Source organism: Poecilia reticulata, chromosome 9 (genome assembly GCF_904066995.2).
Source record: "Poecilia reticulata chromosome 9, P_reticulata-male-v2, whole genome shotgun sequence".
Lineage (NCBI taxonomy): Eukaryota > Metazoa > Chordata > Actinopteri > Cyprinodontiformes > Poeciliidae > Poecilia > Poecilia reticulata.
Window position 1 is genome coordinate 10,281,241 of NC_088838.1, and position 23,103 is coordinate 10,304,343.

The 23,103-nt window shown below is 40.9% G+C and overlaps 1 protein-coding gene across 1 annotated transcript in view; it reads right to left on the minus strand.

The window, feature by feature from the left end:
• Window positions 1-495: 495 nt before the first annotated feature.
• Window positions 496-23,103, minus strand: part of LOC103470631 (transmembrane protein 132C) — a 163,416-nt gene continuing 140,808 nt past the window's right edge. Inside the window, exons 6-10 of the mRNA XM_081610519.1 lie at window positions 17,515-17,723; window positions 7,043-7,316; window positions 4,278-4,469; window positions 1,297-2,411; window positions 496-1,218 (exon numbers count right to left, since the gene is read on the minus strand). Coding sequence (XP_081466645.1) covers window positions 1,119-1,218; window positions 1,297-2,411; window positions 4,278-4,469; window positions 7,043-7,316; window positions 17,515-17,723 — 1,890 coding nt within the window. The 3' untranslated portion in view covers window positions 496-1,118. The remainder of the gene's footprint in view (window positions 1,219-1,296; window positions 2,412-4,277; window positions 4,470-7,042; window positions 7,317-17,514; window positions 17,724-23,103) is intronic.

A 23,103-nucleotide genomic window follows, 5' to 3' on the forward strand; every position in this document is an offset into this window, starting at 1 on the left:
GGGGTAACAAAACATTGGTCATCTCTCAAACTGATTGCAAAGAGTTTGGGTCATTTTAGATTAATCTGCTTGCTCTTGACTGTCAAATAAGAACTTGTCCTACTTTCTCCAGTCTGCCTGTCTGTTGCAGATAACATACTATTTGCTCACAAGTACTCTACACATGACTTCAAAAATCAAAAAAGAAGAAGAAAACATCCCTGTTGCTGACATTTTCCAGTCCTGACAAGTTCAGAAACTAAAAATCTGTGTGGGTTATGTGTGAAATATCACATTATCACATTGTCAAGTCTCCTATGCTAAAAGCTTCCCCACATGCTTGGCTGTCATGGCTGCAGACGGTTCATGTGTCTTATAAATTTGATGAATTCGGAAACGTATTTCTTCGAATGGCAAGTTGCGAGAAGAGTTATGCTCATTGGGTTTGATTATAGTAACATCAGATTAATAAGAAATCTCAGCTGGGCTTATGAGTGGACAAAAAAAAAGAGCAAATTCACGGTTTGGACATTATTGTGTATTCCTTAATTGTTATGAAAATACCATATACAGAGCAACAATACAATGATTTGGAGAATGTTCGGTTTGTACATAACAGGTTTTCTGCCTTGCTAAAGAAGGATAAGAAAGAATTGGAAATTTGTGCCTTTTTTTTTTTTTTTCTTGGTACCAACAACATGCAGAAGCTCATCTTGGCCCGCTTTCATCCAGAACTCTTCCGTCGACTGGGTGGGGGTGTGGGGGTGTGGGGGGTTATGAAATGAGTATCCAAAGCGATACAAAACCTCCAAAACAATTTGATGTGCACACACGTTCTTAACGTCTATCCAGCTGTTGTAGAGAGTTTGTTTAAAAATCGTTTAATAGTCACTTGACTGTCAGGATCCGTCCTGGTTTTCTGGATTCTAATCCCTGTATTAACAAAACAACAATAAAAAGATCATCATCTAATGAATTAAAAGGGAAATGATCCACCTGATTGCCATGTTTGTGTGTGTGTGTGTGTGTGTGTGTGTGTGCGTGTGTGTGCGTGTGTGTGCGTGTGTGTGTGTGCGTGTGTGTGTGTGTGTATGTTTTTTTTTTGTTTTTTTTTAATGAGTGGATTCACGGCCGTCCTCTTAAATCTGAAGATCCTTTGGCAGTTTGAGGTGATTCTGTGTCCAAACGTCCTCCTCCTCCTCTTTCCCCAGACACGGATCTGTTGAGACCCACTCTCCTCTGAAAGGCAAAAGGGTGAGTTTGTAGCAAGTGTACGCTGTACATTACGCCACCTCTTTTAAAGCACTGTCGTTTAACCTTTCCATGTAGTTACGCAACTCCTTGGAGTCTCCCAGCTGCACGTCCTGGCACACCCACTTAATGTCCTGGCTGTGGCTTCCCGTGAGCGTGCTGACAGCTGGGTAGCTATTGTCCGAAGAAAGAGTGGTGAACGTGGTGAACTTCACTCTTTTCCTCTTGGTGGTGGGAGAGTCTCCTTTGACGTCCTTCGCCGTGTCCGCGGCGCGGTGCACCTGTCCCTGCACGTTCTTCTGCACGGAGCCGCCGTTCAGCAGGTGGCTGCCCTCCTCCAGGCCGCTGCTGGAGTCTATCATGGAGGTCTGCTCCTCCTGCTGCGGCGACAGGCTGATCTGACTCTCCAGCAGCTCCGCCTCGTTCCCCAGCCACACCCAGTCGTGGGCGTGGTTCAGGTTCTCCTGGCCCTCGATGGAGAGCTCCTTGTGGCGGTATTTAAGGGTGTAGGAAATGCAGTTGATGAGAAAGACCAGGATGGCAAGGCAGAAGACGCCGAGCAAAGCGTACATGCCAATCTCCAGGTCGGTGAGTCCGCGACCGCCGTGCATGAGGTCGTCGTCGGTGTTGCGGCCGTGAGGAAGATCCACCTGGGCGGGGAAGTCTGCAAAGTCAATTGGCATGTTTCGGCCACCGTTGTCAGAGAGCTTAGGCCTGCGTATGATAGCACTTCTGGTCGTGGTCGCTCTCCTCGACCCCGCGTCTTCTATGTCAGAGATGGAGCTGCCGTAGTAGTGGGTGTCCAGGCCGGTCCTGTCCTGTGACGAGAGCCTGCCTCTGTTCTCCACGTCGTCTCCGTCTGGGCCGTAGTCGTTGCTGCCTCCCCTTGAGCCTTCGCCGGGACCAAACGCCACCCTGACGTTACAGTTTCCCGCGGCCAGGACGCTGCGGCGCTTCAACTTCTGGCAAGCTTCGCTGACAGTCATTTCCACCCTAATGAACAAGCCCTGACCCTCCGCCTCCGTCACGATGATAGGCCACTTCCACGAGGGGTCCTGCTGCACAGTCACCACCCTCTCGTTCAGAGACATGACCGTTAGCACGAAGAAGTCTGTGTTGTAGAGATCCAGCGGAGCCAGAGAGCCATCACTGAACTGGAGCCAGGCGCTGATCAAAGCCTCCTGAGGAAGGAAAAGACAGAGGAAATAAAACTTGTAGAAACAATAATCATAATAACTTAACCAGGGTTTTCTCATTGAAATCAAAATATCTCTTATACGAAAGACCTTGCCAAGAACGGCAGCATACAAAAAATAAAAAACCATAGTTACAAAAATCTTAAACATACAACATGTGCAAATACACTCAAAACTATTTCATTTCTGCAACGTGAATGTAATGGACCTATATCTGTCTGAGGAATGCCCTTTTCTGTCAAAACATAACTGTGAAACTTGTTTCCAACTTTATATATCGTGGTAAAAGACTGGAGCAGATCATGTGAGCTACCTCTGAAGGTTAAAACTGTTAAGTGAGTGACAGAGTGAAAGAGAAGAGACGAGGGGAAGACAAAAGAAAGAAAAAAGAGAAAGGGAGAGAGGGAGGGAAGTATTTATGCAACCTTTATTTAATCAGATGACCGAGAAGTCATTTACGTCAACCAACTGATCAGAAACTGTAATTTGCATCCATTTCAATGGTAGCAGACAAACAGATGGACGGATGGATAACAAACGAACGGATAGATGGAATTTAAGGCTTGAATTAAATCGAAGATATAGCTCGCAAACTCTGTGGTAACTCTCTCGAAAGTTAAAAAGGGAAACAGATTAAGGGGAAAGAAAAAGGAGATCAAAGGGCGACATCAAACATTGTTCGTGCCAATAAGGATTTGCCATATATTTGCTCTTAAAGCCGCCTTGTGCTGAAGCCTAACAACTGGCCGTTTAATGTTGCCGAAGGACAAATCCCAAAAGAGGAACAAGTAGCTCCCCACTGTGGTCTGCAAATGTTTCCTAATTACTGCCACCAGACGAGCAACGCTGCCTGCTTATCTTCACACTGCGCGTGAGGAGATGTAGAGATAAGCGCCTGTTCCCTCCCCGCCTCTTCTGCTAGGGAAAGAGAGGTTAAGGAAAGTAGCAAAGCACAGAGAACACACGAGAGGGCTTGGCAAATCAGAGACGCTACAATTCAAGTTGCCTTACCAAATTAGCAAGACGGAAAGTTTGATAGAACAGCCGCATTTTGAATACAAGTCATATTTTGGTGCCGTGGCTGTGATTTCACACTCGCATGCTCTGAGATTAAGTTTCCACTTTTAGCTGCTGCCCAAGAAGAAGAAGAAGAAAACATGTCTGTCACACTCCAGCTCTCAAACCTCGAGTTTAAGACCGCCGGGAGGGGGGAGAGCGCGGAACGAACAAACAAACGGACGTGTGTACTTGAGCACAGGAAGGCTCACAATTTGTTCATCCTCATCTGTCTGGAGGAATATGCCTTTTCCTTTCAAAACAACAGGTTTTGCTCTTTTTTTTACTGAAATGTAGATAAAGTAGATAAACACTACTGTGTGAAATTAACACCATTCTCTGTGGTAATCAGACCTGCCTAAATGCTGCGCAATTACATGTATTTGGTTTTAATGTCATACATTACAATCAGCATTAGACGAAGCTAGACACCGTAGCGGCTAGCGGAGAGAAGACGAGGTAATTACAGCTCCGTTTCCACTTTTCAAAACAGATAATGATTATTCCCATTAACATATAACCTGCATGTTTTATCTTCCAAAATTATCTAAACGATCCAGAAGTGTTTTTGTTTGCCTAAAAAAAAAAAAAAAAAAAGATCGGCAGACAGATACAAAACAGCACGTTTAATATCCTGTTGCCTTAAGTGCCATAAACACAGCAAAACTAATTATACTTTACAAGATGTTTAATTGGAAAATTCTGAAATTAATCACAGATTATCATCTAAATTGTATTTTATAACTTCCTTTAATAAACCCACAGATTGCTCTGATAAACGTAATCTGTTCTGACCTGTTTGGGGTTCTGCAGAACTTCCTGTGTGCTGGTCGTAGCCAGGATGGCCCTGTTGCTTCCTGGACTCAACTGCAGGCCCATCGACAGTCCCGTCACCAGCTGGACCCCCAGCTCTGCGATGGTCACTTTGTCGTCCACCACCGTGACAGTTTTCTCCGCCAGGATTGAGTCGGACAGTGGGGACAGGACCTGGAGGCAGAATGAAAGTGTGACAGAGGAAAACCAGATCATTTCAAAAGATGGTTAAAAAAATAATTAAAATGTTTATATATATATATATATATTTATATATATATATATATATATATATATATATATATATATATATATATAAGATGAAACTGGACTTCTCTTTGGAGAAGTCCAATGGATTCTTCATTACTTGAGCTGCTTCATTATGTTCAGCATGGTTCAACTATAGATCAATTTGGCTAATTTGGAGGAAATCATAGATCATTTACATTTTGTTACCTGATGGTCAGTTGATCATTATTTAAAAAACCTGATTTCCTCATGTTTTTGGGCTACACAGCAAGTATTTGGATGAGAAGTCTTTGTGAAGAACAGCACATGTCGAGACCTTCTCAGCAGCTGCTCCCTCATAGCTGGCCAATCTTCTAACTTTTAGACATCATCAGGTTATCCTTATTTCCATTAATATCCCCCTCCCTAGAGAAAAAAAAAGCCCATATAGCCTCCGCATCATAATGCTCAGAGCATCAAACAAACATACTTTTCATGGAACAGGAGAGCCAAATGCACCTACTCACGTAACGTTTTCAAGAAACGATTGACTAGCCCATAAAGGTGGATCATCAACAACAATGGATGCACTTCCAGCACTTTAATTCCTTTTTTTCCCCTCTGCATCTCCCCTGTAATCACTAAGTCTTCCCCGAGAGACGTAAACAGTACGACGAACAAGGCACGGCGCAGAAAGAGAGCGATTCATTTGAAAAGCTGATCATGGGAAAATCTCGGCACATATTCACTGTCACCTATATTGCTTGATTGACAGGCTGTGAATAAGTTGCAAGAAAATGGATTGCTCTGAGTTGCATGTGGTTTAGAAAAATGTTTCCTTCTTCCATAGGTTAATCTTGCATAAAAAGTGTCAAACTTAATGCAGAGCAATTCTCAAAAATGCCGTTTTGTTTCTCCAGCTGGGCGACTCACCCAATGAGATCAGTCTACTGTTGTCTGACAAAACTTCCTTCTCCTTAAACAACAAAGAGAGAGATTTCAGCCGAGTACAAAAGCAGGGAGTGTAAGAACGAAAGCTGGACCCCGAGCTGTGACCGTCGTCCTGTGCATGCATCTGCGTGCCAGTGTCTCCTCGTGTATCAGGTGACACGCGGACTGTCAAAGGTAATCGCAGCTGTCAGACCTTTGCGTTCATCACGCTCTCAGGTCCGTGCTTGTGTTCTGAGTCTGCGAGAGAGTTTGTAGAGGTGAACACATGTCTGCCCTCCACAACGCCAAGAAGAAGATTCTGCTTTTTTTATTGTTTTGCTGATGTCATTAGGAGGTTGAGATTCACTCGGTCAGAGTGAAGAGCTGACAGGCCCAAAAAGGCCAACTCACGGCTGAGCACCTGTCCGCTCTGGACAAAAAGAACACACCGATCAAATACCAGCAATGGTCTTCCCGACTTGTATTGCCTTTGCAATAAACAATGTGTTCCTGTTCCATCAGGACATTACTCGTACGTTAATCTTTCTCTAGCACAACTACGCCCAAAGGATTTTACACGACCGTTTTTATTTCCCGGCTGAGTGCAAACTTAGAGCCTTACTGTTTGTAGCTTGTGGTGTAAAAACAAAAGGATAAGAATCACAAGTGCTGGACCCTGTTTGATAAGGAGTGCATTACATGTTCAGCAGAGATAAGGCCTCATTGTGGGAAAAGTGTCCATATGTGCAAAAAACAAAGATTACATTGGAATGCTTAATAAATTTGCAAAAAGCCAAGAAGGTGAACAATGGAGTCAGCCCTCTGGTTCTGATTATGGGAAAAGGAAGAAAAAAACCCCTCTTTTTTGATAACTATATTATACTCTATTATTTCATGATAACAGGAAGGAGTTTCTATTTTGTCCTCAAGTTCCTCGCAGAAGTCTTCATACTCGTTGAACTTTTCGTCACGTTACAACTGTAAACATCAGTGTTTTTATTGGGACTGAGTGACATACCAAAAAAAAAAAGAATAATTTATTTGTGAAGAAGAGTGAAAATAAAGCTTGGCAGAGAGGTGTGGCATTCATTTGTGTTGTACAACAGTAGCAGCTTCAGTACTCACCTCTTTGTAATTTTATCTCAATAAAAAAAACCCAAGTTGTTCTTTAAAGGCATCACAGGTTTTTGAATGGTTTAATGACAGCCACTGCTGTGGGTTTTATGGGATTTCTATGGTTTCTAGATGTGAAAAGATGGAGCAGACTAAAGACTTGCAGCAGCAACAAAGGCAACCATGTATCATTGTCATTCCACTTTACTACGATGTAGTATTTTATGTTAATCACATGAAATCTATCAAAATACAATGAAGAAAGGGAGGTGGTAATCTGACGAAATGTGAACGTACATGAGGGGTAAATACCTTTTCAAAGTTCTGTATTTATGTTTATTTTGCTAACAAAAATAAATCAATTTTGGTGAACAAAGTTGTCCAGTAAACTGACCCAAAATATTCACACAAATTAGAGATTTTTTCTGTTACAACACATTTATTTATTTATTTTTAATTTTTTTGTGAGATATTACCTGGATAGTGGTCATTCCTGGGTCTTGTCCAGCCAGGATCCTTCTGTCAAGCAGCTTTGCTATATGGGGGTCTTCTACCTTCAGGAAGTCCCCTACCAGCTCTGTGATGTCCACCTGCCAGTCAGAGCCCAGCATGAAGGCGGTCTGACCTCGCGCCTCGGCTGGCTCGGCTACAAAGTGGGTCAGGACTTTGACCATAGCATGTTGGTACTGCAGAGTGCAGCTCCGTCCCCGCCTGTCCTCGTCGTCCTCGTCCTCGATGTCCCATGCGGCTCTGACAAGAAGATAAGGTTAAAAATTACTGCTGTAGCAACATGAACACGTGGGTTAGGACTCACTTCTTAGCCCCAGAGATAGTAACACCGTCCACATCTCACCGCAACGCATCAAAACCAACAACCTGACCAATAATGAACTAGTTGGACTCCATGAACAGGTTGACAATCAAAGTAGACCAGGGACTTCTGGCAGAACTTCAACTACATCCACGATGCACTTTAAAAGAAAAAAAAAAAAGATCTGAAGAACCTCCAGAAACACTTTATATTTTTTCACTGCCAAAGCAGTTATTTTCACTTCAAAGGTTGCTGAAGTTCTGAGCTGTAAAAGTAATTCAGCGCAGAGGGTGAGCCCCAACTTCTTTAAACCGACTCGACTCTCACCGTTACAGTCGGGGCTTCAGAGGGAAACCTGGAGGTTTAATGGCTGCCATACGAGAGAAAGTGCATGAACGGTGCCACATGTTCGCTTTCACCGCCAGTTCAGCTTCCGTTTCGATTATTATTTAGTCATAGATCCGCTCCAACATTGAGGCCAACAAACTTTTAATATTACAATCGGCAACTCTTTGTGTTCATTTTCAAAATGCAACAATTTTAAGTTGTTGAAAGCACAAACATATGTAAACAAACTGCAAGATGATGTGATCGTGGCTGTAGACTAATAATAAATCACAATGCACTTATTACCTAATGGTGCTTAAATTTATATATTAGTATGTGTGAATTTTATGAATTCTGTTGTCCGAGCTTTAAGTTCGGAGTCCATTTGCACTACTAAGGGGCCTTGAAATTGCCCCTGAGGGACAAATATAGTTCTTTGAGTTGAATTGTGTTGAACTGAATACAATTCAATTTGCAACTTAGCGCTGTTGACCTCAGATTGGGGCCAAACCAGAGTCCAGGCTGGTGTCTGGTTTGGCCCCTCTGGAGAGATCTGAAAATAGCTGCACAGACGTCTGAGTCCATCCAACCCAACACAGATGGACATGTAGAGTAAAAACACACCTTTTTTTTTTTTACAGTTTATAAATAAATATTTCAAAAATGCATTTGCTTGCCAAGGCATTCAGCCGGAGGAAATGATGTTGATACAAGAAAAAAAAAAAAAAAAAAAGGTAAAGGTGTGCTGTGGCGACGTAGGGGTTAAGCACAACCCACATATGGAGGCCTTAGTCCTCGACGCAGCTGTCGCAGGTTCGATTCCCGGCCTTGGCGACCTTTGCTGCATGTCTTTCCCCTTCTCTCATTACCCACTTTCCTGTCATTAACTATCAAATAAAAGCCACTTGACAGATTTAAAAGGTAAAAATCTGTGCTATTACTGCTTATATGAACAGCGAATTGCTGAAGTCGAAACAAATGGCTGGTAAATTGAAAAAAAGAGAGTAATAAAAGTTGTCACATTAAGCTGATTTGATAAGACATGATTAAGGTGCTCCTAATTGGCAGCTTGCATGGACCGAGTTTCACATGAAGCTCACAGCTCAGAGACTGGATGTGCACAATTATTAATCAGAGGAAATTTTAAAATTTTAGTAATTTCGCATTTTGCTACCATGCAATTGTAGTGTTGCAAGTTAAACTTATGTCAATGCTACAAACAATCTAATCCTTATTTATTTATTTTTTACGGGGAGGCGTTCACATAGAGGTGATAACCTGTAGAACATTATTAAAGTCATTTAATAAAGTCATTTTCTAGCTTTCGTGATTTAAATAAGAAGCAACACCATTGAGCTTCCTTTTGCTATGCATTAATCACTCTGCTGGGTTTGATTCATCATTCTTTGAGTAATATTACACTTTGAGAAGTTACATGATTGTTTTCTTGTCCATAGTTTTCAGTCAACATGTCATATAAACTAAACTTTGATAACCTTGTAATTTGTGGAGGCAAACATACAGTATATATTTTTTTCTCCTTTTGGTGCTTGGCAATGTTGCTGTATTTATTTATGCTTCTTTTCTGCTAATTGATTGAATGTTTCGTTAGATTTGAGGATTAGAGGAAGTGATTATAAGCATGCTGGGAATCATTAAAGCAAACAATAATTAGTTCATGTGTAAGTAACGTGCTGCAAAAAACAGGATCATCTGGATGCAAATATATCTCTTTTGAAAAACTGATTTATCTTTTTGTAATTTGTATATGGAAATAACTTTCCCAGTTAAAAATAATAAAGTTTAAATAATGTTAAAATAAAGTGACAATACTTCCATATTTCAGCAAGAAGACGTTTCTTCATACGATAAAACGTACCACCATAACCCAGTAAGAGATGTTGGGGTAAATCTCCAAACACTTTTAGTCAAAAAAGTATATTTTGGTCCTTGAAAAAGAATTAAACGGTGGACTCTAATTTGTTTCATATTTACGACTTTTTTTATTTTTTTGCACCTAAAACTGATAGATGAATTCAACCAATATAATACAGTCACTCAAGCTGCTACAGCCATTTTAAAGACCAGGGGGAAAAAACAACAACAAAACAATCTGGCATTAATTTCCCTGAATAAATTTTATGTGCCCATTTCAGCAGCCTCCCTTGCTTAACCGAGCTAAGTGCAACACACGGCGACTGGAGTATGTCATAAAGAGCCGTTTAAAAAACGAGTCATGATGAAATGCTGCTGATCAAACTTGCAAGATATGCTCCATCCTTTGAATGGCCGCCGTCTTTCTTTCTCCGAGCCTCTCCGTCACCGTTTTGAAGCGTCCGCTCTGAATCCTAAATGTGCTTACACCTCCTTACTGCTTTACTTAATAGCCTCCCTGATTGCTCTGTTGCCTGCAAATCTAATTTTATTACTTTAGGCAACAAATCAGCCAACAGAGGCACAACTCGTTCGCACCGGGAAAATTGCCTTGAGTTTGACAAACTAGGTTTAAATGGTTGCAATATAATTAGATTTTGCCCATAACTGCTTTTCTGTATATTGCTTCAGCAAACACCTTTGTTAAAAAAAAAAAAAAAAATCACAGAATGAAGCACTGTGAGGTGTTGAGAAAGCAGCTCCTAAATTGTTGATCAGGGAGAATAAATGCTGTTACAGCCATCCCCGTCTTCCACTGATGCACAGCTGGGCTGCTTGCAGACAAAAAAGAGCTACGTCGGCACAACTATTAATCATATATGTATACTGTGACTTACGTTCACATTTTCTTCCAATCATCTGCATTGGTCCCTTTCTCATACACGCCAGCAGAGGTTGCGATCGCAATAACGTGGAGAAGAAAAGAAATTAATCTCTTAAACTGTTTTTTCTCGCGATTATCCGCTCTGCTTGTCTCTTTCTGTCGGAATCCCCCAGGAAATCTGACTGACTGCTAAGCCACGGGAATAAAGATGTTAGCTGCAAGCGCCACAGAAAAGCCAAGAGTACAGAGAGATTTGAAGTTAAGAGCTTAAAAGCTTTGCTGGCAGGACTGATTTCACATGCAAGCGAATGGCAGCCAATAACCGAAAAATAGATGCTGGAAATGGACGCTGTGGGACCAGGAAGAAGCTCTCTATATATGTTCAGGATTCATGGCATCATCACAAGTGGTCTCCAACGGAGTCACAGCAGAAACTATTGAAATCTGTAGCATGTTTAGGAAAGACTGTGATGAGAACCACCACACTGTGGCAATATTGTGATATTAAAACAAGATTAAATGTATTTTTTTGGTACTTTTTAGGCAGTTTTAAAATACGCCGCCACAAAAGTTTTTTTTTTTCCTGTAAGTTTAAATTTGCTGCAAATATTAGCTCCATAAGTTCACCTCGGACTGAAAAGGTGCGAAAGCCTGATAAGTCCACAGAAGTTTCATTCAGTCTAGTTAACGTCAAATCATGACAAAACAGAAGAAAAAAAAAGGAACGAATAAGAAAGAAAAGTCTAAAATAATGCAACCTTACAAAATATCTATGCCTTGATCTTTTAGAAACTCTTCTTGTCTTTATCTAGTGCATAAATAATAGACTGCGTTCCTGGTTGTGGAAGTTTCCCAACTATTGAAAACAGATTGGCGTGTTTCGTTCAAGCTACTGAAGCATTCTTGTGAATTTGTTAATGTGTATAAATGAATAAATGACATCAAAGCAATAAAATCCTTTTTTTATAATTTCTGGCATTCTGGGTTTTTTTCCCCCCTCACATATTTTGGCCATTCATCTTTTTCAACAAACTCCAAATTATGTAAGGTGAGCATACCTTACCAAATAATTTATGATTTAGGAGTCAGTTTGGGCCAGTCCAAAACATGAAAATCCAGCTTTACGTTTCCAGACAGTTTGTTCAGAAATGAAAGTAGCCAGGTCTGTGTGTCAGGAATAACATTTACTAACTTCCTAAACAAAACTTGATGATTTAGTTTTTTCTCAATAAATTTAATAGCATTTTGAAAATTGTGCTTTGTATTACTCTTGTTGACTTTGTCTTGTGTTTTTATATTATTTGGTGATATACAACATTTAAATGTAATAAAGCAAAAATAGAACAGAAAAATTCTGTCAGTGGCAAAAACTTGCTTTTACAATATTTTGTGTCTTTTGACCGTTTTTAAGAAAAATAGCTTCTTTTCCATAGTGACCTACTGGCAACTGAACTGCCAGCACTGATATTATGGTGTAACATAATAACCACATTTTCATTTGCATACGCATCTTAATACAAACACAGATAAATATGTTTAACAGATGACCAACACTGTTGAATTCAGGAGCAGGTAAGCCATCGGAGAAGTCCGTCTGTTTTTATCCATGGTATAAATCTGAGCCAACGTTTGTGCAACCGCCTTGAAAATCAAATCTAAGGTTAATCTAATAAACAAATACCGCTCCGTGCCCGAGAACAACCTGCCTCTCAAAGCAATATTTTTTTCCACTTCATTTACTTCCAAGTCAACTCCTGACTTCAAAGGAGATGCTGCATATTTATGTGTCGTGCCTGTTTTGGTCTTGTCTCCCGCGAAGTGTGTGCTGCTGCTTTTCCTGCATTTTGTCGTCTGCTACAACGGCGAAGGTTGTTTGGACAAGAATAAGCAGTGTTAATGCATTTAAAAAAATAATATATTATTATTTGATCTTTATTGATTCCTAAGGAAGCGAGTTAAAAAAAACTAAACATATATTGGTCTTGTGATTGAGAAAGTCTGTTTCCCCCCTCCCCATGTTATGCATGTTAAATGTTCAAGCAATCAACCAAATTTCATTTGTATAGCACCTTTCAGCATCAAGACATTTCAAAGCGCTTTACATCATAAAAACACAAAGTCATAGAACACACAGTCAAATCTTATTGTCATGATATACAGCTGTAGGAGGTGAGGTAAACGCAGTGGACCCAGGCAGTAGAGAAAACGATGATGGTTTCAATGATGAAATGACGAGAATACAAAGTCCAGGCAGCACAGGTGAGCAGAAGGCTAGGAGCTCAAAAACAGGTAGCAACTGGAACAAATGCAGAGACATGAGACACAAACAAATGACTGGATAGACGAGGAACACGAGATACAGGTGGGATTAAATACACACAGGTGGGATTAAATACACAGAGTGTAAACAGGGGAAGGAGACACAGCTGGGATCAATCAAGGGGCAGACAGGACAAGAGGCGACTCAAATGACAGAAACCAAGATAAACACACAGAAAACTCAAACCCTCACAGTTATACCCATCCACTCACCTAATTTTTGTATTGCGACAGTTATTTTCTTGTAACGCTCTTTCTAGTTGCAGTTAATAAAACGGTCATTAGACATTTGTTTCTTTTTGATTTTTTTTATACAGCAGAGTCATTTCTTATATATCCATAAATGGGGGAATCAGTTTTTTTATTTTATTGTAGAGCTTCCAATCCGGTCTGTTAAAAGATGTATGAAAGAGAATGTTTTAATAGCTAAAAAAAATGGGGGAAACTAATTCTGAATGAATATATCTGGAGCGGAGTGTTAAAGTAGTCATGCATGCCCCGGTACTCCGCCTACACTTAGTTCCTCTGTCTGTGCAGGCTTATCTTGTCGCTCTTTTGGCAGAGCTTAAGCAGTGAAGAAGTGAGCTGTGCAGGCAGAGTCAGTCAAAAACCGAGTCAGTAGTACCTCTGCAGCTATCCCACTAACAAGCCAGATGCCTCTTTCCATTTTTTACTCTTTTTTTTTATATTTCTCTGCTGCCTGCCTGCCCCAGCATGGCCACAATTTCCAAGCCCAACTGGTCGGGGAGCACTAAGCCACTTGTTATTGTCATTCATTGGCTTAGTTCCTCCTGGGCTTGCGGACGGCGGGCCAGTGCACATTCTTACCGACAGCCACCGAGGCACCATTCAAGGTCATGCCTGTTCTCCCCTGATAAACAAAGACGACTGCAGGACACGGGGACGACAAAGCTCTCGGAAGCCGTCAGCGATGCTGCCGGAGCCAAACGATGACAACCCGCCTCGGCTGTCCCCACCGCTGACGGAGGCGTGCACGCCGACACGCAGCTGGAACAGCAACACACTCGACAAGCCACGAGATTAGCTGAACGCTGTACCTCTGTCACTCAAAATAAGAGGGGGCCAAGGATAATTAGAGGAGACACAGTGGCGCGTGGGATGACTCCGAGTCCAACTTCGACGCATTTCCAGATGTAATTACTGCAGGTAGGGTGATGGATTCCTGCAGCTGCAGAGTGGCAACACATGGCAGCGCTGGCAGAAGGCGCCGCTTGTGATGAGGCCTCAGGAGAGAGGGGCTGACCTCGAGACAGCTCTAATAATGTGCTGTCCTACTGACAACTAAGACGCAATGGCAGGCCACCATGAGCTAACAATAATGACAAACCGGACTGCACATGTCAGCCATTTTGCGATCAACTAAGAACTGGCAGGGGGGACTGAAGTGAGGGAAAGAGAGCCAACTCCGAAGAGTTGCTCGCCAACACGGTCGTCATTATCTCATTTTTCTCAATGACAGAATTCAAACAAATCAGCCATAACAAAAGCCGTTCATCAGGCTAGTAGCGCATCTCAAACACCTCTGATTATAAGCTTTCAAGATCACCAAGAGATGTTACTGTTATTGTTCGGAGTGGAAATCTTGAAATCTATTTTTTTTTCTGACATTGTAATTTGTTCTTATCAAGTTTGAATCATCGCACAGCAGGAGACAATTTAATAAAACAGAAGAATGGACCTGTGACACATTCACGCAAGATATGGGTGTTAGTTAGTTAGTTAGTTAGTTAGTTAGTTAGTTAGTTAGTTAGTTAGTTAGTTAGTTACCTGGGAAATTCATGTAACCCCTCAGGCTATATATATAACTCTTTTCTCCTACGCACCTTAAACATTTTCTTAAATAAAATACGCAAGTATTTTCGGTTGACTTAAGACACGCAGTAAATGTAGCGTTTGTTAATAACTGTTATTTACCACCGCCAGTAAATACATCGTTTTACTTGTTTCTACCTTACTGGTCAGTCAAGAGTAAAATCAAGTTTAAGCAATTTGATTGGCTGTGATGGACTGGGGTGAGAACGGCCCTGGAGGTGTACGTGCCCGCTGCTAGGTACTGGCAGTTAGTGGGCGGCCGTTCATGGATGAGGTTGGATCTATGCTGCTGTGGACTGTTATATTTTAGCTAACCAGTTGGAGCTACAAACTTTTCCTGGACATTTTGCCTGTTTTTTGGAGCCACAGAACAGGATCACGCTCAATGTTTTGCTTGGATTTTGGAGATGCAGACCCAAACCACGCTCGTATTAGACTAAGAATACTAAAAACACTATAAAGAGTTATTGCAGTACAATGAGAATCACGCAGTAGTCCAGTTCATGACCCCCCCAACTTCCCTTAGTCAAGGTGTTACACAACATGACTGCGGTCGGCACAGAAGATCTCCTGAAGATGGAGCTATCAATGTAGCAGCTTCTCTTAATGCTAACAACTTCAGATTTTTGTCATACAGATTCCTTCAGTTCAATGTACTTTTAATGGGATGCTGGAGAAACTATCAGATCCCAAAATGAGGTAAACACCTCATTTCAGAAATTGTTCATTTGCTTGTAACTATTATTAAGGCTGTAGGAGAACGGAATACGATCATGGAAGTGATTTAAAAAAGGGACCATAAAACATCTCCAGATGTGTCCTTGTTTTCAGTAGTTTGCTTTTATCTGGGCTGAAGGCTGGCACAGGATGCCCAAAACAGACATGAAGCTAGAAAGGCCTTTAAAGCCTGGTTTGGTTTTTAATGTCATGGTCTACTTTGGATCTTACAATAACAACAAATCAGCCAGTGGCAGCTTTGCACATCTACGCTTCATTTGCATTCTGGGTGTAGAAGAGGGAACGTCTCCTGCTGCGAATGCAGCTGGGAGGGACGGCTGCAGCCACTGCAGCACCCATTACTTATAAAGAAGAGTAAGAGTTTCCAAAAGTCTCCTGTAACACCAGAAGGTCACTACATTTGCCATGGGCTGCAATTTTTGTAAAAAAACACAACAAAAAAACCTAAACTAAATGGATCTGGATGGTGTAAGACAGTAAATTGCAGAGAAAGGGCTGGAATCCAGTTTTCTCCAGCTGTAGAGCAACAAGGAGCTGCTCTTCCACATTCTACATTTTTTTATTGCTTGCAAGAAATATAAATTTGTCCCCAACATATCTTTTAATTAAAATTTTTCTAACGGGATCAGTGGCATAAAATTCACACCTGATGTCAGCAGTGGCCCAAGAAATCGACAACGTACAAATTAGTCCACACACAAAATTATGGATAACAAAGTGGAACTGCAAAGTGAGCGAGTCTTGAACACATGCAAAATGTGTTAGAAAGGCAAGAAATCGGCTGAAATCTGCTCATATATAAAACATATTCCTGCTGCTGTGTGAACATCAATATAAAGCTGGTTTAATGTTATTAAAGTAATGCACAGAAAGAGATCATGAAAAATTCTTACTGTTCCAAAAAATACAAATGGGAGTGTCATGATGAGCGGTGGTTGAAGATGAGGAAGACGCTGGTAAACCCAGGTAGTAATGATGAAATGATGTTTTTAATAAAGAATCAGGAACAAACTCAGATTGACAGGCAGCACTGGAAACAGACAGACGAACGATGAACAAATGACGAGGACCCGACGAAGGACAGAGACAACAGGTGGGGTTAAATACACAGGGAAGGTAATCAGGGAACTGGACACAGCGGGGAGCAATCAACAGGGAAGACATAGACTCACAGGGGAAACAGAACTAAAACACAGAAAAACCTCAAAAATAACTACACAGAAAACACAGATCGTCACGGAGTAGTAACAGCTGGAGTTTAGACTTCTGGATGTTGCAGTAGTGCTGGCTGAACATGTTCAGCATTCATTTTACCCACTGGGCAACCACCACCATGCCCATTAAACCACCACCATGCCCATTAAACCACCACCATGCCCATTAAACCACCACCATGCCCATTAAACCACCACCATGCCTATTAAACCACCACCATGCCCATCAAACACATTAAGCAACAACTGCAGGACGGCTCCTGCTACTTTGCTGAAGGCCTCAGTAATTAACCACCTAATTTTAGCTCGTTTTCCTCTATAATTTAACAGTTGTGACAAGTCAAATTAATCAATGAGTGTTGCAATCCTTCAACATCAATGTGTAGTCAAACCAAAATCTTTATAGATTTTTCTAGTTACTCAGTCTTGGTACTTTCCAATTACACAAGTAATAATGGTGGCACTGTTTGTTTTTCGAAGCATTTTAAGTATTGTTGTTTCAGTTTTATCGTATACTTAACAAATGCAAAAGTGTATTGTGAAAAAAATGTTTGGAGAAAAGTAGTTGTTCTAAGTAACTGATTAAAAGTTCAGGCAATAGATCAACCAAAGACAAAAATAGGGATAATATTTTAGAGCAAAAACCTGAAACTAATATTACATTTATGCAGTGTTAAGTCTAGGGTAACTAGGTTCATGTGTCAAAATTAAAATATGTATATGTATAAAAATGTCATAGATGACCGATTACATCTGTAATAACAATGTTACTCTGTTACTCTACCAACAGCAGGGATAGTTACTTTAAAAAACTATCCCTTTAAATAAATGGTGATTTTTAAACAGGGTCTAATAAGACTCTACTTGTGGGCAGAATTAGTCCGTCCTTTTCACATGCTTTATCAGGCAGGACAGAGCTGATTCCCGAAGCCCCGGGTCCAGCCTCACCTCTGACCCGTTGCGGTGGTGGGCACCCTCCAGCCTTTGATCTGGCTCAGCTCCGTGTCCGACACCTCAATCTGGAGCGGGAGGCGAGGGATCCACACGCAGAGCTCCAGCTGAGCGCTGAGGTATCCGTAAGTGAAATTCACCATCATCTTCACCTTGCCCTTCATCTCCTTGCCATTCACAAAAACGTAGTCGCACCTGTCGGAGACCTGCGCAGGGCGAATGGGGGGCGGGGGAGGGAGAGGAACAGAGGAAGGGATTAGAAAAAGGCGGCTTTTACCGTGGAGCTCCTCTGACAGCCGCGCTGGGCAGCTACACATCAAATTACAGAGAAACACACACCGTGCCGGACACACGCTCTGCCCTGTAGCTTTATTACAGGGTTTACTCTGAGCTCTCCCCTGATATACAGCAGTATTCCTCCCAACAACTTTGAACAAGATGAAAGGTCCTCCTCAGTATGAGGCTGACACTCGGGAAAGTAGAGGAAGGGTTCTGCAATGACTTCTTTGAACCGGACATCGGTCTGCGAGGCGACGTTTGGGTCTAAAAGCGAAAAGAAGCAAGCAGATGGGAAGTAGAAAGAGCAGAGCAGCTTTGTGCAGATGGAATAATCAAACTCTGAACCATTTGTTTTGCAAATCACTTTAAGAAAGGAATGGGACAATTTCTTTGTTTGCGTCTTTGTTGCTTTGATTCTTTAAATTCATCATTTTCTTTGATCCTTCTCTCCTCTATATCCACACTCCTCCTCTTTATCTTAGAAATCTAGACGTAACGTAGACGGTCCAAAGGGACTCACACAACACAGACACGTTATTAATCAGCATCGCATTGGAGACATTTCTTTTTTTTTGTTTTTTTGTTTTTGAGGTGCTTTGTCAATCTTATTGATCTTATCATGTAGCTGGAGCCATATTGGAATTAGATGATCTGGGGATATATCTTTCCTCTTTCCTTCCAAGTTATTTCTCCACAGTGAGATAAAGCTGGAAACACCCATTCATCATAAAGCCGCAGCAGCATTTCCTCTGTGAATAGCGAGAAAACTTTGCATGTGACAGAATAAAGCCGGAGCCTCATGTGAGAATCTCGCTTTTCATCTCCCAACAAGGAGCCGGCAATTTGAGCTTTTGCGGAACTACGTTTTTCCTCTTAATTCAGGGCAGGTTGAATGTGAGGAGGGAATCTGCTGCAGTTACTCGATAGTTTACATCTAGATATGAAAGCGGCACTCATCCTGTTTACAGTTTGTTGTCGGTACAGTGCCTTGACAAAGTATTTCTACCCGTGTTTTTTTTATTTAGCTATGTTGCAAAATCAAACTTCAGTGCCTTTTTATTGCAACATCGAATCAAATAAAATCAACAAAGTGAAAGAAAAAGTGTGAGCGAGATTCATTTATATTAAGCTTGCATGAGTCAATACTTTTGCACAACCACATTCCACTGCAATTACAGCTTCGGTGGTGTTTGAGCAGAGTTGTCTTGATAAAAATTGAATCTCTTTTTGAAGACAATAACAGATTTTCTTTCGGGGGGTTTTCTGTCTTTAGCTTCATCAATCTTCCAAGCAACCGTAGAAAGCTTCTCTCTCTCTCTGCTGAGCTAAAGGATCCTCGCTGCCAGTGCGTTCAGGGCGACGTTTGTAGACCAAAAAGTTAAATTTTGGTTTCATATTTTCTGCATCCCACATGGCTTGTGACAAACTTTAAAATAATCTTATTGGAACTTTTTTTTTCACCAATAGCTTTCAAACTGCCACACTTGCATAAAGCACAACTAATGGTTGCTTCTCTCCTCTTGGCTTCTTCTCTAATTAATGCTCTCCTTTGTCGCCCTGTCAGTTCAGGTGGACGGTCCCGTCTCGGTAGGTTTGCAGTCGTGTCATACTCTTTCCTTTGCCAAGATAAGAGCTGGAACGAGGCACTGTGAGAGTTTGAAAGCTTCATCACAGATATGTCCCTGATGCGTCCGGTGTGATTCTTGGTCTTTGTGATGCTGATTATTCATTAAGATCCTCCAACAAACCCCTGAGATTTATTTATAATGAGATTAAACGACATACGGCCAGGTTACTTAATGCTGAAGGCAACTGGTTTCACAGTGTTTCATTTAGGAGCAGCATTGTCAAAGGGGCTGACAATGCTCCAAATGATTCACTATTTTGTGTGGGTTTTTCGCATAAAATCCCAGAAAAATACGTGGAAGTCTGTGGATGTAACATGACAAACTGGGAGAAAGTTTAAAGAGAACTTTCATACTGTACTGAGACCTGGCTTTCGCTTCAGATAGACTGGAACTGTAATTAGATATCCAACACTTCTTTAATCTTAATTCATCTACATGCATGCTTGTTCATAAAAGTGATGCAAACTCCAGCAAGGAACCAAGGAAACAATATGATGCAAGTATAGCATAGTGAGCTTAAAATCAAAGAATATTTCTGCAATTCTGCATTGAATAAAACTGCTTGAAGATGAAAAAGTAATAGAAGAAACTTTTTGTTTTTCCATTTTCCGTAGGAAAAAAAGTGGTTCTGCACCTCATCATTTAGTGATGATCTGAGGACATCCTTTATTTGGGAATCTGCATATAGTCATGATTAATTATATGCCCTTTATAGAATTAAATATTTCATAAGAGTCAGCTTTCAACTCAGTTGAAATATCCACCATATAAAATATAGGAATCAAAATAACTACTTCTTTCTACAATGTACTTGAAATTTTATAATCTTGGCTGACTCATGGAACTGAAGTGACAAAAAAAAATATATAAAAGACCACTTACAAACTCTACAGAATCTGAAAATACTGGCTGCAAAGAAACCTCAAATAGCTGTGAATTTTGACTTTTATGTATTTATTTATTTATGTTTTTGCTACTTTCTCCATGAATAAATCCGACCTTGACCCGCACAGCTCAGCAGAGTAAAATACAGCCCTGAAATACAACATGTCATATTGTGTGAGGTCACATGTACGCAGGCTGCTTATATAAAGAAGAAAATCCATCGCTGCAAAACGTTGCCCTGGGTTGATACGTATTGATGTGGTTCGTTTTCCTTTCAGATTATTGATTGATTGATTGTAGATTTACCTCCCTGTAAGAATCTGGTGCCTCCAAGTGTTCATGTTATCAAACATTTCTGAAACAAAAAGAACCTTTTGAGACCCACCTACTAAAACAAAGAAAGTGCCATATATGGGTAGTGATGAGAAGCGTAGAGGAACAACCTTGAGATCCAAGATGACTCATGGAATGACCTTGAGATTCATAGAATAGGGGCTCATTTCTTGACAAAAATAATCTTTTAAATGGGGAATAAGTGTCCAAAACATTGACAACAACGCAAAGGACGCAGTTTGCGTTTAACGAGGCAAAGATCATCTATGTAAGACAGATGTGTGAGGTTGTAGAAGTAGATCGGTGAGAAAGATTGATTTCTCCTCACTCACAATAAAATGCTTCTGTTAGAAAAACACCATTTGCAAAGGATTTCAAAACAATTAACCCAAACCTAAGAGAGAAGGCCCAGTTAGGACAGACGCAGAAAGTTTAGCAGTTAAAAAAAATCTTTTTATTTTTTTTGTACAGCACTCTTTACTTTTAACATGTTCTCTGTTAGCGACACATTGTGTTGATCTCAGTCGATTTCTTCTACTAAATTGTTTTCAAACCAACACAAGTGACCTAGGACAGCAAACAAAATGAGTCTGAGATTAATCTAAGCCCTGTGTGAATAATAATGTAGTTTAAGTTATTGAATCTATTAAGTTACAGAAACACCAGTGGACATTGGCTGATAACCCACTCAGTGATGTAGCTATATATAATCCTCTGCATGTAAAGCAGAGATCTTCCATCCTGAACATGATCTGATCTGACCATCCTGCTGATGGTCAGATCAGATCAGCCATGTTAACACCAGATCTGAACACGGCCATGCAGTTTGAGTGGAGTTAGAAATTGTTTCCTTGGACTTTTATGTGGACATTTACTAACTATTGCAGTTCTGTTCAACCCTCATGAGTAAAAAACACAGATTATATGCAGAAAAGTGAGATTTGCACAACCACTGCATAGCTAAAATACATTATTTGTGTGAATGTGCTGATGAATGAGTGTGAAAAGGGGCTTGATGAATAAAGCATGATTAGACTGAATGCATGTCCAGATCAAGTCAAAGTTGGATCAGAAGATACCTTTATCTGCAGTTTTTTGCAAAAAGATTTTATATATATTTTTGCAACTGTGAATTGAAGCCACACTTGGCTCTCCACAGGACACTTCTAAATCCCTTCAAAGGGAACTAGGTTAACAGTTCTCCAAGCTACTGCTTCTGGACAACATTTCTTACTGCTCCACTTCCTCACTATAAGCTGCCATATAATTCTTTGCATTACAAAGTCAAAGGCAAATTCCCTGCTTTAGTTTGGGCTGGCGTTTGCGTAATGCATAGGTGAGTGAGTGAGGCGTTCCTGATGTAACTTCACACTTTTATTGGGCATTTCATACTTTCAGACATGGAAATAAAACATATCTCTTATGAGCTTCAAACAGCAGAAATCAAGATATAGACCTTTTTTTTTAAAAAAACAAAAACGATTTTAGCTGGAAAATTATATAACATTACTAAAACTAACAAAACTCTTTGCATGCTAACAAAGGCCTTATGGGAGAGCTGCAAGGCATGCTGCAGGCCGTCCTCCAAGACTGCAGTCAAACACCAGAGAATTCCCCACAACTGAGGAGGACATGCAAAAGTTAAACGGGTGTTTAATCTGCGTCTCTCTAGTGAATAAACATTCCACACAAAGAAGTACCTTGCTCATGTCCTTGTGCTGCAGGATGCCAACGTAAAAGAGACTGGTGGAGTCGCCTAATGAGGCGTTTGAACATTCCCGTAAGGCCGGGCTTTCCTCCCCTGGCTGCAGCCTGTCATGGAGCAGATTGGACTCCACATGGGTTCCCAAAGAAAGAATTTGAACTGATATAGATATCAGAGGACTCTGTGCTGCTTAACAGGCCTCATTGTTAAGCTCTCCCTCTTTTAACTGCACTCTGCTGGGACGGTCGTGCCTTTGACAGCTCCCACATGTCTGCCGTTTTCTTGGCTTCGTTTCGGCAGAAATCTTTCACAGCATCTGGCTCAGTTCTGTGACGCTAATAGACCACAAAAAAAAAAAACAAAAGAAATACCAATACTGTTTACTTTTTTTAAAACCCTATTACTGCTACTGTTTCATGGCTATTATAGAGACACTCCTGGTTGGGATAATGTAAAAAGCCAATAAACTTATTTGATCTTTAATGCAGTAGAATAATCTCATGCTGAAAACACCAACCTTTAAGATTGAACATGTTAAGCAGAGAAAGAAATCCCATGTCTGTTTTTAACAAACCTGCAGGTGCCAAACTAATTGGTACGCCCGCTGTCAATACTTTCATACAAGCCACTTTTGCCTTCTAATAACATTTCACAAGTTTGTAGCACACAGAGAGAGTTCAGACTGCTCCTCTGCATAATCACTCTAGCTCAACCAGGGTAGCGACATTTAAACATTTTTGCAATCCTGAGAATATT